At 34.5% G+C, this 19895-nt stretch overlaps 2 protein-coding genes and 1 non-coding gene across 3 annotated transcripts; all 3 read right to left on the bottom strand.

The window, feature by feature from the left end:
• Positions 1–484: 484 nt before the first annotated feature.
• On the bottom strand, positions 485–10450 carry LOC125833956 (protein MITOFERRINLIKE 1, chloroplastic). The gene is made up of 2 exons (XM_049513127.1): positions 9122–10450; positions 485–618 (listed from the first exon to the last, which is right to left on the bottom strand). The coding sequence occupies exon 1, from the start codon at positions 10372–10374 to the stop codon at positions 9166–9168; it is 1209 nt and encodes a 402-aa protein (XP_049369084.1). The 5' UTR covers positions 10375–10450; the 3' UTR covers positions 485–618; positions 9122–9165.
• A 2020-nt stretch (positions 10451–12470) lies between these two features.
• Positions 12471–12543, bottom strand: TRNAE-CUC (transfer RNA glutamic acid (anticodon CUC)). The gene has a single exon. It is a non-coding gene; the product is annotated as a tRNA-Glu (tRNA).
• Positions 12544–14409: 1866 nt separating this feature from the next.
• LOC125833954 (U-box domain-containing protein 28-like) lies at positions 14410–15962 on the bottom strand. Its single transcript, XM_049513126.1, has one exon. It carries the CDS (start codon positions 15922–15924, stop codon positions 14668–14670), a length of 1257 nt encoding a protein of 418 aa, XP_049369083.1. The 5' UTR covers positions 15925–15962; the 3' UTR covers positions 14410–14667.
• Between the last annotated feature and the right edge of the window lie 3933 nt (positions 15963–19895).

The following is a 19895-nucleotide window of genomic DNA, read 5'->3' as shown; positions in this document are numbered from 1 at the left end:
TGCAACTTCGTACAGGAAAAATCGTAACAATGTAAAGCAATTGAATTGGAATTTCACCATCTACATGCAACAACTCAACCAAAAAATATCGCGATTCAAATTTCAGTATCATAAGTTTGGAAATCAACTTATGAACTGTGTAAAAAGTTCAAATGATGCATCTGATTCCACGAGGTATACACTAGTGAAGCCAAAACCACTCCAAGAAAGTCATTGTTGAATTGACAGAAGAAGGTAGCTGCTGGTAAGAGCATCACTTGTTCAGATGTGATACACAAATTCTTCATTGATGAAACTGCAAAACATATTGAAAATGTTGGTATTTTGGAGTACCAAACAAGCCTTTCTTGACTTAAATACAATCAGCGTGGAAGCTTTTCTAAAGAAGAAAATTTTCAAAAGCTGTGTAGTCTCTATCTCTAAGGAGGGAGCACAAATATGAGCTCGTACCTAGGAAAAGATAATATAATTATTTATTGTATACTATTCATTGACATAAAATGACCAAGTCTCTGAACTAGTTACAGGAATTACAAGGTAGGATTCTTGCTGCCGATGACAGGCATGGTTAACTGAAGAGAGAAGTCCCGAACAGGGCTACTGCTTCATTTGAGGCATCTACAAAAGAAAGAAAAAAAGGTCAACGGATCAGCAGACGAGAGTAGAAGAACCAGCCAACTTAAACATACTGTACAACTGGTTAAAATAATTGCATATCTCAATAGAAGGCATAGCTACAAAGAAAGGAGCTTCTTTCTTTTCTGCCAATTAAAAAGTACTTAACAGTTAACACACGTAATCATCACAGATGTGCATTGCCTTTTAGAGATCAAAGTTCAAATAATGGCTCGGAAAAACAGAAGACACAGAGTATTAAGAGCTTTTATGGGTTTAAGATGCAACTCTTCACATTATTTGGCTGAACAATCCATTGAGACTTCTTTCATTATAGCATGATTGATACTCAAACTCGACAACTAGTATTTCTAACTATTAAGGCTATCTAGACGAGGAGAAGAAGGCTCAATTAAAAGGAAGTGGCTTCGCAGGACAATAATCTTTCAGTGTCATACACAAAATATGTTCCTATCCAAGTTTGCCCAATTCTCTTGGCTTAGTATCACCACAAGGTAGAATATAAAACTTCTCTTCAGAATCAATATGGTGTAACGCTTGATTTAATTTGACATAAAATCTCAAAGCCAAGGGCGGAGCTAGGTAGGGCCAAGGGGACCGAAACCCCTTCAACAGAAAATTACACTGTTTGTATATGGTTAGTTAATTCCCTTATTTATTTAATGTATATATATAGCAAATGTTGAAACCCCTTTGACTTCTTCGTGTGCATTCTTCTTCATATTTTGAACCCCCTCAGTGAAATAAATAGATCAAAACAAAAATTGTATGCTGGCAAAAACAAAAGCGGCAGAAGCTCCAAGAAAAGGAAATAAACTGAAAAGAAAACTAATAAAACTCTAGAGTTAATGGCTATTTGGCCTATTTGGTACTACAATACTCAGCTGCTAAAAACCTGAAGAAACTGTATGTCTATATCCCAACAGAAACTCTTTTACCTATTTATTTATAACAAGATGTGATCTTTGAAAATCTGCTTAATGCATAAAACAAGGTGTAAATATCGTTTGTGAAAAGCCACAACTACCAATTATTTCATCCATTTATCAAATCCTCTAAGTCACTTACATATTTTTAAAATTGAAGACTTAAGAACATTAGTACTTGGAATTGTTAAGTCAAAAAAGTAAACTAATCTTTCAGCCTAGAGCACAACCTTGTAAGGGGGAAAGCATGCATCTAAAATGTACAACATAGATGACTGTCAAAGTATTTTGATCATTTTTGTCTGAAGTTGATATAAGATTTTCTTTTTGAACTTGGTAACTTTGAAGTTGATTTAAGAAATTTGGACATAAATTTCAGTTAAACTAATTTCTCTTGAATAAAAGCTCCCGTGATTATTAGTTTTGATTGAGAAGCATATGTCATAACTCACAAGATGGTTGCAGTAGGCTTCAGCAGTAAAAAACAAAAGGAAACATAAAGAAGTTTATAGGCCCCAGGTACCTGAAACATATCTTTCCATGGTTATTTGCTGATAACCATTGCCTAGTATGCTGTGATCCTTTCAGTTATTTGAGCAGTGTTTTTTTGAATAAGAGTTATTTGATCAGTATATTAACTGAAAAATGACTATATGCCCTAGGGGACATTTCTGCAGTTACTACCTGTATGAACTATAATGCTAACATAATAATTACATTTAGTGGTATTTAACTGATATATAGAGTTAATCACGCTAAATCCACCCCCCACTCCCTCCTTTCTAAAACAGAAACTGGTATCGAGATGATCAATGGTAAAAATACACACTACCAATAGGTGATATCAGATCACAGACCCAATCAACTTCAATGTCAAGGAACATAGTGTTCTAAACTTCTAATACAAGTTTATGACTCAATATCAAAATTGGGCCAGTCATGTAACACTTAGCAAAAAGCTGTGGATGCAGTATCTCACAACTGGGTTAAGCCATTAATGACCTGTTTGGTTTACAACAATGAACAAAGATTCCGGTATTCAACCCTTGACAATTTGAAGAAATGTTGGCTACCCCATTCCCATTTCTCAGAAAATGCACTCCAAAGTTGAGAATTATGAGAGCATGCAATCCACATTATTATGTTCTCCTGACAGTCTCAGGGACCAAATTGGTTAAGCCATTAATGACCTGTTTGGTTTACAACAATGAACAAAGATTCCGGTATTCAACCCTTGACAATTTGAAGAAATGTTGGCTACCCCATTCCCATTTCTCAGAAAATGCACTCCAAAGTTGAGAAATATGAGAGCATGCAATCCACATTATTATGTTCTCCTGACAGTCTCAGGGACCAAATTGAATTGCCAAGTGGCCCAGGTCTAACTGTTAAATGAAATAAAACACAAATCCAGCAAATATATGCAGAATTCCAAGAACAAATGCGCAAAGATGCACTTTTGCATCTTTTTGAATCAGTAAGACAAATTTTATTCAAAAGACAGCACTAAGGTGAAGATGTAGTACGCCAACCAGAAAATGATGTGCTTCCACAATCCACATAATAAAATGTAAGGTAATTTGAGATTGTCTAGATGTCTAAAATGAAAGTCCCCGGGGGAGAGGGGAGGGGGATCAATGGTTAAAGAGAGAACGAACCATGTTAGATGGGAAAAGGTAGCATCTGATACCCTCGTAATCTAGTTCAAGGATTGATGCATGAGTGTTAATGTAAGGTTATGCTTCATTTCGATATTCTTATCATGGAACTAGTCATTTGATTATAATTTTTATGTCAACGAGCATCAAGGTACCTCTTTCAAGAGACATAATCTTATTTTGTTTTATATGTCCAAGTTATCATGATTCACAACTTATCATAACACTTCATCGGAAAAAATCATAACCAATAATAAGTTTGAATAGTAGAACGTAAGAGTTAATTTGTTGCAACATTTATTTTGTGGAGCTAGTGAGATTTTGGTTTGTTAGTTGCTTGAAACATTATATGTCTAGTTCCTATTCAGTCGTGGAGTTAAAGGTTAAATGTAGCTGAGAGTTAGGCCGGTGTTAAGAAGCTAAGTTGCTCGGACTCGGGTGCGGGTGTCCGATACGGGTGCGGATCTAGAGGTCGGATCCTTCATGATCTAATTTTTAAGATTCGGGGATATGGATCCATGTATGGATACGGGTGTGGGGATTCACCTAAAATAATTAAAATATCTAAAAATAGAGTTATAAAACTAAATTATGAGATATTATAGGGAGAACTTGAGGAGAATCTTGGAAGGAGATTAAAGGCAAAGAGTGACATAGAAATTTCTATATAAAAGGTATTCCATTTTCTTCAATTTCACCTTGGCTTTTGTATTGACTAATAGGAATCATTAAAATTGTCCAGACTTTCCCCATCGATTTTGGTCAAAGTACCCAAAATCCGCCGACCAAATAGGACACGGATTCCACACCCACACCCATGTCGTATCAACACGGGTGCGGCACCAAAAGTGAAGAGTCCGAGCAACTTAGTTAAGAAGAGCTTGAAAATGTTATGTATTGAAATTCTAGACAGAGGCAGAAAATGAGAAAAGTAAGTGATTTCTTCTCATTTGCCTAATCCTTGGCGGACAAAGTAACAACGTACCTGCACCGGTGGGAAGATGCAGATATCCAGTGTAATAGACAGAAAGCTTAGGATCATTCAGTATGACATTTAAAAATCTTGAGATAGCGAGTTTCAGATGTTTAGGAGTATACTAGGTGCCTATTGACCTTGTTAACGAATAATAGGTTTTTGACTTGGGATTGATATTGTTTTAAGATAACTATAATCTAAGCCAGTGATTTTGTTGTGAAAAAGGGCACCTGGTGGCACAGGCAAAGGGTCAAATGATCCTCCCAGGAGATCAGAGTTTAATTCCAACACAGAGTACAATCTAAAGCCAGTGATTTTTACTTAGTAAAAGGACCTTGGCAGTTTATGTACAAACTATTTTAGCTTTAGTTAATGTGATCTAACTTGAGATGAAGGTCTTTTGGAAATAGTCTCGCGGTAGTGGTAAGGTCCGCATACACTCTATCCTCCCCAGACCCCACTTTGTGGGATTTCACTAGGTTTGTTGTTGTTGAATATGCTAATAGAGGCTTTCTGATCCCTAAAGGTCGGGAAATTACAACCTTCATTCCGTAAAACCTCTCAGCCACAGCTTTTCTTGAGCAATTTTCAACATATCATTTATCCCAAGATTTGAAGGCATAGTTACCCAGTACCTGTGCTGGTGTGAGGCAGCAAGTACCCGATGAAATCGTTGAGGTGCACGTAAGCTGGCCCAAACACTACCATCATTAAAAAAAAAAAAAAAAGTACAACCCTAAGCTAAGAAAACCAAATTATATGCAAGCAGAAGATTCTGGAAAGTAATATATAACGTGGAGGAGGATCCCCTGAATAACATACTTAAATGGATTTCAAGACATTTTCTCAGCTGGCATTAGCAGTTCCCTTTTTCCCCCTTTTTTTCCTATTGATCAGCTATTAACACGTTCATTAGATGGTTGCTTAAAGGGATGCTCAGTACGCTGCTTTTGGAGGAATTTTGTGCATTCCATGTCATGATTGAAGATGCTGTATGATATGCAGGATAAATCCAGCACAGTGACAGCCTAATAACAAAGTTAAAAAGGAGATCTTCTAAGGGACTGGTGATGATCCGAAAAAGACAACTTTCAAATGTCATTCAGGCGACTTGACTACACTATAAAACTATTATCTGCATCAGACATAGCAGAGTAGGGCAATAGAGTATGTAAAGACGATTAAGCATAATACTACTTCGGCCACAAAGGTTGTGAGAAATATAGGAAAAGAATATTATAGAATTGTTGTTGTTTCTACATTATTACATTGAGACCTTATTTATAGACCCTAGAATACAATCCTTTACCAAGTAGGATACTATTTAGTATTCCTATTTCTATTTCTATTCCTATTCCTATTCTAATAGGATTGTATAAACCTATTCCTATTCTTATAGGATTATATAAACCTATTCCTATTCTTATAGGATTGTATAAACCTATTCCTATTCTAATAGGATTGTTTCTATAAACCTATTCATATTCTAACACTCCCCCTCAAGCTAGTGCATACAATTCATGTACCTAGCTTGTTACAAATGTAATTAACACGAGGACCGATGAGGGGCTTGGTGAGACATCTGCGAGTTGATCACTCGACTTCACAAAATTGACAATAAATTTCAATGTGCTTGATCTTCTTATGAAATACTGAATTTGATGCATAATGCCGATAAAACACAGAGTGATAAAATTACAGTGTTGGAACTTCCCAAACCAAGCTTGCAAAAACTGTTTCAGACCATAAAGTGACTTATGTAATCAACATACAAGGCTACTAAACTCCCCCTGAGCAACAAAATTAGGTGGTTGCTCCATATAGACTTCTTCACAATGCAGCGAACATTGTAAGTGCTCAAAATCTAGTATAAAGTACATGGTTCATGTTGGAATCAATAGACAGTCGATATTAAACAAGTCACCGAAAAACTGCCCGAAACATGCTCATATGCCGGAGTATTAGATTTGATGGGTAAAAGTGGTCACAATCTAAGAAATAAAATTATATGGGTAGGGTTGGAATGATGTCACGACCCAACTAGAAAATAGAAATTATATAGGATAGTTCGAATTGATGGAACGACCCCATTGAAAAAGAGAAATAATATGGGTAGGGTCGGAATGATGGCACGACCTTACTGAAAAAGAAAAATAATATGGGTAGGGTCAGAATGATGGCACGACCCTACTGAAAAAGAAAAATTATACGGGTAGGGTTGGAATGATGGCACAACCCTATGCAAATCAGATTTAAGGAGTCACCGGAAAGACGAATGAAACTATGCAAATCAAATCTGAGGAGTCACTGAAAAGACACATGATGCTATGCTACTCAGATATGAGAAATAGTTCGGAAAAATCCACGGTACTACACAAATTAAATATGAAAAGTAGTCCGGAGAGATGCACGGTGCTATGCAAATCAGATATGCAAAAAAAGGTAGTCACCGGAAAGATGGCACGGTGCTACACAAATTATATATGAAAAAGGAGTCACTGGAATGATGGCACAGTGCTACACAAATTAGATATGAAAAAGTAGTCACCAGAATGATGGCACGGTGCTGCACAAATTAAATATGAAAAAGCAGTCACCGGAATGATGGCACGGTGCTACACAAATTAGATATAAGAAAGTAGTCACTAGAATGATGCATGGTGACCCAACTTTTGCTAACATAATCATTGGCCAGACGGGTAACATATATGGGTGCCACCCGCCGGCAGCGGAAGCTCTTTAATTCTCTACCAAGTTCGTAGAGGCTCTGATACCATGTGAGAAATATAGGAAAAGAATATTATTGAATTGTTGTTGTTTCTACATTATTACATTGAGACCTTATTTATAGACCCTAGAATACAATCCTTTACCAAGTAGGATACTATTTAGTATTCCTATTTCTATTTCTATTCCTATTCCTATTCTAATAGGATTGTATAAACCTATTCCTATTCTTATAGGATTATATAAACCTATTCCTATTCTTATAGGATTGTATAAACCTATTCCTATTCTAATAGGATTGTATAAACCTATTCATATTCTAACAAAGGTCAACCGGGATGACAATCCTCCTAGACAGGACTTAGCTACAACAACTCACCAGAAAACACTGTCACATCAACAGTGGGGCCACTTTGTGTTCCACTCAATAAAAAGAAAGCAAAGAAATAAAAAAGAAAAAACTGCAACCTGAGAAATTCTCATTTCTTATGAAGAAGTATGAGACACAATCATTCTATCAACTAGCAAACCAACCAATAGTGTCCGTATCCATATTTACATCGTGTTACCCTGCTGCTATCGAGTTAATGCGAGGCTGGAGGTGTGGAGACAAACGCTGGAGTCCAAAGGGTTCAGGTTGAGTAGGACCAAAACGGAATATTTGGGGTGCAAATTCAGTGATGCGTTGGATGAGGCAGATGGGGAAGTGAGACTTGACACACAGATCATTCCTAAGAAAGAAAGTTTTAAGTATCTTGGGGCTGTAATCCAAGGAAGTGGTGACATTGACGATGATGTCACACATCGCATAGGGGCTGCTTGGATGAAATGGAGGCTTGCTTCTGGAGTCTTGTGTGATAATAAAGTTCCACCTAAACTTAAAGGTAAGTTCTACAGAGTGGTAGTTAGACCGGCCTTGTTGTATGGAGCGGAGTGTTGGCTAGTCAAGAACTCACATGTTCAAAAAATGCATGTTGCGGAGATGAGGATGTTGAGATGGATGTGTGGACACACTAGGAGCGATAAGATTAGGAATGAGGTTATCCGGGAGAAGGTGGGAGTGGCCCCTGTGGTGGACAAGCTGAGGGAAGCGAGACTGAGATGGTTTGGGCATGTGAAGAGGCGTTGCGCAGACGCCCCAGTGAGGAGGTGCGATGGGCTGGTGGTAGAGAGTACACGGAGGGGTAGAGGTAGGCCTAGGAAGTATTGGGGAGAGGTGATTAGACAGGACTTGGCTCAGCTTCACATCACCGAGGACATGACTCTAGATAGGAAGGAGTGGAGGTCACGTATTAAGGTTGAAGGTTAGTAGGGTTAGCATGTTGTCTTTCCTTGAGAGGGTATGGGTTGGTAGTGTTTGTAGTAGTCCTAGCCTGGCACTTGTAGTTCTTGTCTGTGATCCTATAGTCATATGTTGTTTACTGCGCTTCGCCTCTCACAGTATTTTCTTGATGTTATTGTCTCCGTTGTTGATTATGCACTATTTTTCTTATTGGATGTTATGTTTTATATAATGTGTCCTCTTCTCTTACTTGGTTTGGATGTACTTGAGCCGAGGGTCCACCGGAAACAGCCTCTCTACCTCCACGAGGTAGTGGTAAGGTCTGCGTACACTTTACCCTCCCCAGACCCCACTTCATGGGATTTCACTGGGTATGTTGTTGTTGTACCCTGCTGCTATCTGTTCCATTTTCATGGTTCATTTCTGTAGTCTTTCAATCTATAAATGTGGAGCTCCAAAATAAGGCATTCTCTTGTACAACTTCATCAAATTCATATTAATTATTCAACGGCAGATTGATGTTCTCGCATTTGCATTCAGGTAAGCATATACAAGAGTACAAGACTATTACCTTAAGTGTCATACATAATTAGAAGATAAGCAGTTGTTTTGTTTTTGTTTAGTTGATTTTTGCAATAAATGGATTACATAAGATTCATTATGTAAAAGTCGTGCTGCTTACGACCAGAGCTCACCAAACTACATTTCAAATCATTTAAGCTATAAGGTAGTAATATAGTGCCAGAATAAGAGAGAGAAAAGCAGGAGGTGAGCAACGACACATATCCACCTAAACTTAGCAAACAAATCCAGAGACATTCTTCTTCTCCAACTTGTAAGGTCAAAAGGTTTCAACTTGTGAAGACATTAATCTACAGAGATATGATTGTAAGCAATAAGAAAGAAGTGCACTTACAAAAGGCTTTAACAGCTGTATGTAAGAACCATTACTCATACATTCTAATTGGCCTGGGTTGCATCATCTTCAGGAACCAGAGTCTCTAGCTCCTTATGCTTCAGATACTGATCCAAAATTGTAAGCCTAGCGGTCTCAAACGCAAAGTACCCTAGAGCTGAAAAACAAGCACTATGAAGTACTCTAGGACCCATTCCCCGCGTAAAACCAACCCAGCCTTCTTCCGTTAATATCTGTCTAACAGTAGCCGAGACACCAGTAACCATTACAGCACCAACCTTATTGGCAGCTTCAGAATGAACTTGAGTCATCAACCTAGTCTTCACCACATCCAAAGGGGTTGTTAGTGAAGCTGATATTGCACCAGCCAATGCCCCACAACAAACACTCTGAAATGGCTCCAAACGTTCCTTCTTCACATTACTCAATACCGCGGCTTTCAAGTACTCAAATGATGAATAACTCAAAACCCCAGCAGGCAAATTCCTCAACAATGTAGCACTGTATCCAGCATACAACCCCAAAATTCCATCTTTCTCCAAGATTCCCATTAACACCTGCCAAGACCTCCCTTTAGCCCCAGACTGCATTCTCTGAGTAATCAACTCCTTCGGCACCATTATAGCAGATGAGACTATATTCCCCATTGCACCAGCTGTTGGTGGGATAAGCACAGATGGGTATTGCGGAAATTTCGACAAGATTGACTTTCCAAACTCACAAGTCCCAAAATACACAGCAGAAGAAGCAGTAGACCCAACAATTACAGCTGAAATACCACTGTAAAACCCAAGAATCCCCTTACTTTGAAAAGTCTTGACAAAAGCATCAATTGCTCCACTGTAAATTTCCGATGCCCCTTTAGTTTGAAGCTTAGTTTTGATTGTGTCAAGTGGGAGAAGACATACATACGTGAATGCACCAGCAATGCCACCACCAGCTGCACCAATAAGTGCTCTTTCAACAACAGAAAGATTCTTGAACAGAACCTGAACTTTTGAGGAGTCCCTAGTAGCAGGTTTTAGAAAATTCGAAGTGGGGTTCTTGATTTGTGCTTCAATTGAAACAGAAGTTGAGCAAAACTTGAAATTGGGACTGAAACGATGGTTTGTTGATTTGGGGTTCTTGTGATGTAGAATTGGGGTAGAAAAAAAGGAAGTGTTGAGATTGTTGAAGAGGGAGTTGAAGTCTGTTTTGAGGTCATTCCGGTCTTGTAGAAGGAGGCTAAGGGAGTTGCCAATTCGAGTTTCCATGGCTATTTTCTCACTGATTTTTGGCTTTGGCGCATAGTTTTGGATGTGATGAAGGAAAATGGAAAGCCAAAACCTGTTGGTAGGTACGAGATGTGAGGTCGTTAGATGCACCTTTGGATGGGCTTGGATACTTTATTTTAGCCCACTTACAAATTACGAAACTTACGAGATCTTTACATTTTGTACCTATTTTGTAAATATTTTGTAAATTAGACAATCAAATGATTCAAACTTATAATTATACCTATTCATGATGTGTAAAATTTACAAATTTGAAGTTGCATACGATTGACGTTTGGTAAAAAAAAAAAAGATTAAACTTTAATTATATGTGCATAAACTTCAAGTATAAATGACTGAATTCAATCCCATAAAGCAAAAGTTTCAAGCAAAAAATGTGAAATTCAATCATCACATATGCGAAATATGTTCCTATTGCAACTAAAGACAATTGATATTTAAGAACAAGAGATTTTTTGATATCACAATTGTATGTTATTAATTCGTCAATATCCTCTGTCCCATATTAGTTGGTCACTATACTAAAAATAGTTGTCTCATATAAGTTCATCACTTTACTAAATCAAGAAAGCATTAATTGATTTTTTTTTCTATATTATCCTTGCAATTAATTCTTTTTAAAAATATTCACACTTATTTATAAAGTTCCAAAGAAGTTCTTAAGAGGTGAATTGGTAAAACTACCATCTTATTTATAATTGGCGGAATGACCTGGGAGACCCATGTACTTGACTCCGTTTTTAAGTTGGACCCTCTTACTTATCAATTTGTCAATTGAACCCCTAAACTCATCATAACGTAATATTTTAAGCCATTTTTCATCTAACTAGTGTGTGAAGTACAATTGCTTACACGTGGACTTCCATGTCATTTTTAATGACATGTAAGAAATTACATGTTAAAAATTAAAAAAATCAATTAAGCCACTTTTGTAATTTCTGAAAATTTTAGATAAGCATTTTTAAAAATAATAATAATATTCCAAATAAGCATGTTCTTCATATTTATTCCAAATTGAACACTAAATTCATGTCAAATAGATGAGATTTTTCCCTATTTGACTTGAAAATTCAAATACAAGTTCACCACCACAAATCCAACTAATCACAATCACAATTTTGAATCAATTTCACAAATTCACAAGGCCCATTTGTTATTTTTCAAGCTTTCTCTAACTTATCAATGGAATTTAAATTTTTCAATATCAACCATTATCCTTTGTGTAAATCCATACTTAGACCTCTTTTTTGAAGCCTAAAAGATAAATAATAATCTCAATACTTTTAGACTAAAAAGCTAAAATCTAAAAGACTTTTAGACTAAGTTGTTAGGGTGGGCGGCTGATTTGTAATGAAAAAGAAGTGTGGGTTGAGAAGAAAGTGGATGAAGGAGAGAATGAAGAGGAGGAGAGTGAGTGTGGTGGATGAAATTCCAAGAAAAAGAAGAGAGAAAGGGGGCTGGGGACGGAGGAGAGAGGGGTGGGGGTGGGGTGGGAGAGGGATGGTTGAGGAAGATGGATTTTTTTTCTTTTCAAATTGATAATTATTATTTTTTTATTATTATTTTTTTAATGTAAAATATCTTATTTACTCGCTGTCAAACGCGTGTTATCACGTAAATTTCCAACTCAACATTATCATGCCACATAAGTTCGGTCAATGGTCAAAGGGTTTAAAATATTGTGTTCTGATGAGTTTAGGGGTTCAGTTGACAAATTGATAATTAGGAGGGTCCAACTTACAAATGAAGCCAAGTACATGAGTCTCCCAGGTCATTCCGCCTTTATAATTTCTTAATATGAGTATAAAAAAAGTAATCAATTAATATGGAACGGAGAAAGCAGTAATTACAAAATTAAAGCAGGGAAAAGAAACAAATTACAGAACAAAAGTTACTAATAAAATATAATAGATTCATATTTAGGTCGATGAAAATCGAACTAATATGGGACGGAGGAAATAGTAATAACAAAATTAAAGCAGGGAAAAGATACAAATTAAATAATAAAAGTTACTACAAAATATCATAGATTCATATTTAGGCCTATAAAAATTGATTCAAATAAAAAAAAATTGTTCCGTTGCCGGGACTTGAACCCGGGTCTCTCGGGTGAGAGCCGAGTATCCTAACCAACTAGACTACAACGGATTGTTGAATATTAATTGATTAGTTTAATAATTAATCATTTGTATAAAAGGAAAAGAAGAGTATCCATGATTTGGATATTCTCCAATCAAAGCATTATCTCTTTCCAAACATAACGTTATCGCATTTAGAAAGAGCATAAAAAGGAGATAAAAACTAAATGGCTTACTTGTTAGCTTCCATCATAAATTGCAACATTCGATTCTTACTACATTCCTCTATTTCCATTCACTTATTTCATTTCTTACTATTCTTGTTTTCCGAAAAACAAGATAATGCAAATTGATGTTGAGATGGGAGTCCTTACGGAGGTACTTACATTATCAGATGAGTCAAATGAAATTTAATTCTATTTAGATATATATCAAGAAAGGAAGGTATGAGAGACACCAAACAACACCTAAGGTGGGTATAAGTTGGGGTGGGGGGGAGGGGGGGTGATTCATGGATGAGGGGAGGCTAGGAAACAAAAAGTGCATGCATGGAGATTCTATTTATCGGAAGTTTGATAGTGTATATTAAAGTGTGAAGCGACCTGACAACCCAAAGTGGTGAAAAGGCTAAAGGTCATATATCATAATATAATATAAAAAGGTCCGTCAGAGAGAGTCTTGCCTTACTCCTAACTCAAAGCGAAGTTGTATGTAATTACATAGATAAAGTTAAGTCAATCTCTCTATTTTCATCTTGAAAGATTTGAAAAAATAGAACATGCATTATGCTTTCTTTGATCACTTTCATTTTTGGCCTGATCAGTTATCGAAATAGTTATTTAGCTTGCTTTCTTGGATCACCTTTTTTTTTTTGCTTTGGCCAAACACCTTTTTCTCATTAATCAAGCGATGCAATAACATATTATAAAAGATGTTAGTAAATTTAATTTATCTAAAAATTGAGTTATTTTAGACTGAATATGTAATCAAACTAATAAAATGGTGTTGATACCCCTACTTCCGAGCATAAATATAGGTGGAAGTCGCATAATTTTTTAGGACTCTGTAAACATATTATAAAGGGAAAAATTCTGAAAAATACTTTAACTTTAATTGAAATTGATGTTACGATACCAAATTTTATAGAAGACATTTTAGCCCCTGCACTATTTAATAGTGTATTTAAAAGGTATATATGTGCGCACGTGGACACATTATTATTTATAATTATGCAATACTTATGATGTCAACGTGGACATATATATATACCTTTAAAATACACTATTAAATAGTGTAGGGGGTAAAAGGTCATTTCCAAAGTTTGGTATCGTTATTGCAATTTCGGTCAAAGTTCGAATATATTTTAGACCCTTCTCCCTGTTATAAAAGATGCAACATAATTAGAGGTACATATGACATAATTTTCAAATTGAGCTATTTTAGACTAAATAGCTCAATTTTTGGATAAATTAAATTTGAATCAATCAAAATAGATAAATTAATAAGCAAATCCATTTGAATTTGAACAAATTTAATATGACATAATTTTCATAGGCTAATTTTATATCTAACTTGCGACTAGTTAGTATCAACAGCATTTTTTACTTGCTGGCTAGTTCTATTGCGTTGAAATAATTAATGATATCGAAATTTATTTTTTCAAGAAGGGATATTAATTGAATGCAGGTTATAGTTTTGAGGTCAGTCTCAGCTCCAGCTCACCTGCCATCTTTGATCCAGTCATCTCACACTTCTTACAGCACATCACTTTATTATTAGGTATGAGATCGTTTGGTTGATAGTTGGATAAGAAATAAATTATTAATGTACTAATTTTTATATAATTTATGGATAATAAACACATCATAATATCATATCATCCGTAAACTAATAAAATGCCTAATACAGCCACCACTGATCAACCATGACAACAATATAAAACCAATAACAATAATATTAATGACGACAATGAAGAAATATCACGAGCTTATGATGTATTTAGCTAACAGTTTGATGTCATTTGTATCATTAGCAGAATTCCTTTGGATTTACAGTATGAAACTTACCTAATTCTATTTCTATAAACAAACAAATGGAGTAATAATTATTAATTAAAGAAAATAAAAACTAGTGTTTGATTGTTTTGGTATGGATGGTTAGTCAACACAAATTAAGAGTGGTATTTATTATATTTTCAGTAGGGCATAATGTGAGTAGTTTTGGTATCATAACTCGCCAAACACGACTTTGAATAATTCTTATCTTTATTATTCACCACGCGCAATGCTTTGACTAATTCCCCACACATCTGCCGTACCCCCGCGGAGCAATCACTCTGCATTACCAGTAACACTTTTGTTAGCCCATTTGCCTTTCCCACCACCTCACGCGCCGCCGTATCACGAAACAAGCAGCACACGCTCCACAGTACTGTCACCCCGTGCTCTGTCGCTGCTTTCGAGCTCTTCATCAGCCTTGTAACTATCACCGACAAGCACTCTTCGCCTTTACCTATCGCCGACCTGCCTTCCGTACACGTCGCTACTGTTTCCAACAGCTTCAATGACTTCTCCACCACCGCCCGAGCGGTTTCCGAACCGCTAAGGATTTTTCCGATGGTTTGTACAATTCCGAACCGGACTAGCTCTTTTTTCGCCGGTCTGGTGGTTGAGACCGCGATTAGAGTTGATAAACCGGCTTCGATCGCGAACCGGTTCGTCTCCGTGCTAGTGAATACGTGCAATTCGTAGAGTAAACCTTGCTCCTCGACCAGTTTTCGCTGCGAATCGGCGTCTAATGCGATGAATTCTAGAATCCGAGCGCTTTGAATCCTCGAACTCAACTTTCCTTTTCGAAGAATCAAAAGAAACTTCGGTAGAAATTTCCTATCGCTCTTCAAAATCTCTTTGTTCAACTGCTCCTTCACTTCATTTTCCGATACAACCAAATCCAAAACCGCAACAACCGCTTCACAAACCTCAACCACATCACAATCCACCAAAACTCCAACAACACTCACAATCGCATCACTCAAATTCACAAAAAACCTCCTGTTTTCACCAGAACATTTAACAAATTCCACAATCTTCGCCAAGGAACTCAATCTATCGACCTCGCCGTTGAGACTTTTGACAATTTCAACAACTTCCGACTTTGTAACAGAGGATGAAGACGGCGTTGTGGATCCCGGTGAGCTCGCCGGCTGATGCTGAATCCAGACGTTGATAAGCCGCCGGAGAGTGAGGTTAGGTGTGAAATCGGTAGACGGAAGGATTTGCATAGTGGCGGGACAAGTATTATGACCTTGTGAAAGCCAAGTTTGAATGGAACTCCGATCGTAAGTGACGCCGGTGCAGAGACTCACCGGTGACTTCATTACGTCCATGGATATTGGACATCGGAAAAGGCTGGGAACGGTAACGTATAATTCTTCTCTCCTATTTCTCACCATTTTTAGCTATCCTTTAGTGATTTGTGAGAATGTTATTCGTGTGGATGTTTATAAAAGGGAGGGTCAAAGTGGGGCTTAGGTGACGTCATTTTGGTCAACTATATTGGTTAGTTTAATTAAACAAGTGGATTTCTTTTTCATATTCCACATAACATAATGCGCTATTCTTTTTTTTTTTCCTTTCTTTCTATTTTAAAATTTCTCTTGGTTTATTTATCACTTGCAAGACTTCAAAACTTAGAGTTGTGACGCAATATGCTACTTCTTTCGTCTCAATTTATATAATAGTGTTTTATTAAATATAATTTTTTGAAAATTATTGTTATTAGTACTCTCTTCGTTTAAAAAATAATAATTTTTTTTCTTCTTAGTTTGTTTCAAAAAGAATGACCTCTTTCTTTTTTGGTAAAATTTTAATTTTAGCTTTTCATGTGGCATATTTAAAGCCACAAGATTGAAGGACAATTTAGTACATTTGACATAACTTTAATTTAGAATCACAAGATTCAAAAGTGTTATTTACTTTTTTAAAGCTTCGTGTCAAGTTAAACCAGGTTACTCTTTGTGAAACGGAGGGAGTATTATTTATGAAGTAGAGTAGTGTGTTGTGAGTTTTTGGGTAAACGTGTAAAACGGGAAAAGGGGGGCGACAACGAGTCCAAGTTTTCGGGTTTGGTCAAGTGGACCCCACACGTTGAAAATAATGATATTCTTGGGGCCATTTAACTCAGTAAAGTCAAAGTGTCAAACACTTCAGCTATTTTTTTTTTAAAAAAATTCCTTTATGAAAAAAAAAACAACTTTTAATTTAATTTTAGCGCGTTTGGTAGCTTAATGATCCATAGATTCAATATTACTATATACTTTATCCATTTTTTAAATTTATTTGTCTATTTCTTTAGTACGGGGTTTTAAAAAGTAAAAAGAAATAATTAAATCTTATAATTTCAAAATAATTTTTAATCTTATAATATTAAAAATTATTACTATTATTATTATTGGTCTATTTTCTCCTTCTATTAAAACCCTTTCCCCAATTTATCCGTTTTCAGTATATACCCATACTAAACTAATCAATTCAATTCTTTAGAGTTACAAATTAAAGTAAAATCAATAGAGTATAGTGATCTAATAGTTCATATTTATTTGTAATGTTGCGCTTTTTGAAAGTTAATTTGACTAATTTTTAAAGTAAAATAGATTACATTAATTTGATATTTTAAACAAAAAATTTAGATATTTAAAAACTATACAAAAAGTATTATAAATTTCAATTTTTTGCATATTAGATGAAAAAATATATCGTAAAATGTTAGTCAAAGTTTTTTATAGTTTGATTCTAAAAATAAAAACTATGACAATTAAAAGTGGACGGAGATAGTAATTTATACTCATGGTACATGTTTTATGTTCATGAGATTGGTATGTGAACACCATAATCGAGATGAATTTTTATTTTTTGAGTTACAATTTTTTTCACGAAAATATATTTATACATATAAGCGAAGTTTCATAGAGTATTGTATATCTCAATTCTCATAAAATTATAAAAGCATTAGATCCGACTTTTAATTATGCTTTTGTTTTTTTATTTTCTTTTGAAACTAAATCATTCTCACTACTTATAACCAAAAAAATTCTTCCAAGATTAATTTTAGTTATTAATGCTTTGGACCATAAATGGAGAATTTATCGAGGACAAATTCATTTTAACTAAAATATTCATTCCTCCATTAAGGTACATTAATATTCCACGCAATCTTAGTTGAAGAAAGGATTCGAATGTTCGTACTCGTCATGCTCCATTTCAATATAAATGAATTTTCAACACTCTTTGTGAATTAAAATGAATAAATTTTCAAATTCAAAAGTATATTATTTTATTTATTTTTAAATTTATCCTTAATTTTAACAAATCTACTCTATTTATCGTCTTTACATAGAATTAATACAAACACAATTCTTACTTAATCACGATATATATAATTATTATCACTTAATCTTGATCAAGAGATATGTTATTACTTTAATTTATACTCCATTAAATTATATTATAAAATTTAGTGTTCAGCAATTACTTTAATTTATACTCCATTAAATTATAGAGTAAATTTTATGTATAGCAAATATAAAATTCATAATTGTATGTTATGGCTATAGTTTATATAATTGCACTCCATAGCAAAATTTTAGTTTGCTATGGAGCTGTCTTTCTGTATATCTCGGTATTTCTTCAATTTTATATACATTTTGATTGTTTAAAAAATTAAATAAAAAGGCGGTAATTTCGGTTAGAAAAAAAAAGGAAAAAAATTCACTGAAGTCACGCACATTATGTTTCAATCGAATTTCCTACCTTCTACGTCTTCTTCAATAGTAAGAACTCCATTGTAACTCAGTTAAGAAAATCGATCAAGCTGTTGACGATACTGTACAAACAATCGAGATCATATTGATTTTAGAGATAACAACAGGAGGTAATTTCATGACGAAAAAATTCTCTGATTTTATTTTTTTCTGGTCGAAATTGGTGTTCAATGTGTATTCAAAATCGGATTTCCTTTTTTAACTTTCATCAATTTCAGTTGAATGTAGATTCAGAGGTGTATATCTTGTTCGTAATAGAGTTTAACACTTATGATTTGTATAGTTAATTTGAAATCTAGGAAAAATTGTGATTTGCAAATTTTCTGGATGAAATTGTTGATTATTTTGAATTTGTGATCGGATATTCGTTCTTTTCACAGCAATATTTTTGTTCGAATTTGTATATTTGATGTCGAAACTATGAATGAAGATGAAATTGTATTATGATTTGCTTATAGTTTATACGTATAGGTGTTTAGATATGATTCAGTAAGATAAGTATAATTTGTATATGAAACTATTGACTTTTTGTTTTGAATTTGTATATTTATACAGTGCAGGTTCATCCTAATTTTGGATATATGATTCTTATACAAATGCAAAAATCTATACTGTGTGAAAGTAACAGTACCACTACACTGTGTGAAATTGTAAATTTGTGTATAAAGCTTTAATTTGTGTATATAAAATTGTTTATATAATTGTATATTCAGAATATGTATATAAATGAAAAACTAAATTCCATGTACGTTATATACATATACATATTAGTGTTGTTGTGACATGTATAAGTATGTGAAACTGTTGACTGTTTAGTGGAATTTGTAAGTTATATACATATACAAATTAGTGTTGTTGTGAGTTGTATAAGTATATGAAACTATTGACCGTTTATTCGAATTTGTATATTTATATAGAGCAGGTTCGTCCTTATTTTGGATATTTGATTTTGTATATTTATATACAATAGGTATATGTATATGTCAAATATTTTAGATTTGTCAATTGTATATTTGTATAAAGGTTTAATTTGTGTATATAAACGTTTATATAAGTATATAATGGGAATATGTATATTGCTGAAAAACTGAATTCGCTATAATTTGTGGAATTGTATATGTCTGAATGAACATTTTACAAAAAGTATCCTTATACAAATGCAAAAAGTTATACATAAAACAAAGCACAAAACTGTATCAAATGTATAAATGTTTATACTGTATATATATAGAAGTTGTTGTGGCACTAATAATACAATAACTATTAATATTATACATTATACAACCAATTTCAAATGTATAATTGTTTACCTTGTATGTATAGTTAAATAGTTCTATTTTATACTTTAACTTTGGATATTAACATAGTGACTATATAAAACTGTATAAACAAACAGATAGAAGACATGAATCAACACAGAAAATATAAGAAAAATATAAAATCGTAACATATACAAAAACAATGATTATACAAATACCCCATCATGCTCCAATGAGCCAGAAACAACCACTTCCTTTCTTTTTGCATTGTCATCTGTATAATTAGTTGTTTTTTCTTTCCTTTTTTTACTTGACCCAGCATCAGACTAATCTTTCTTACCTCCC

This window comes from Solanum verrucosum, unplaced genomic scaffold (assembly GCF_900185275.1).
Source record: "Solanum verrucosum unplaced genomic scaffold, falcon-dt-bn FXZP01000108.1, whole genome shotgun sequence".
In the NCBI taxonomy this organism is placed as follows: domain Eukaryota; kingdom Viridiplantae; phylum Streptophyta; class Magnoliopsida; order Solanales; family Solanaceae; genus Solanum; species Solanum verrucosum.
The sequence above is the reverse complement of the archived record's forward strand: the minus strand, read 5'-3'. Positions and strand labels throughout refer to the sequence as shown.

Coding starts and splice junctions, on each gene's coding strand:
- LOC125833956 (XM_049513127.1), bottom strand. CDS start 10,374: ATGGAAACTCGAATTGGCAACTCCCTTAGCCTCCTTCTACAAGACCGG.
- LOC125833954 (XM_049513126.1), bottom strand. CDS start 15,924: ATGGTGAGAAATAGGAGAGAAGAATTATACGTTACCGTTCCCAGCCTT.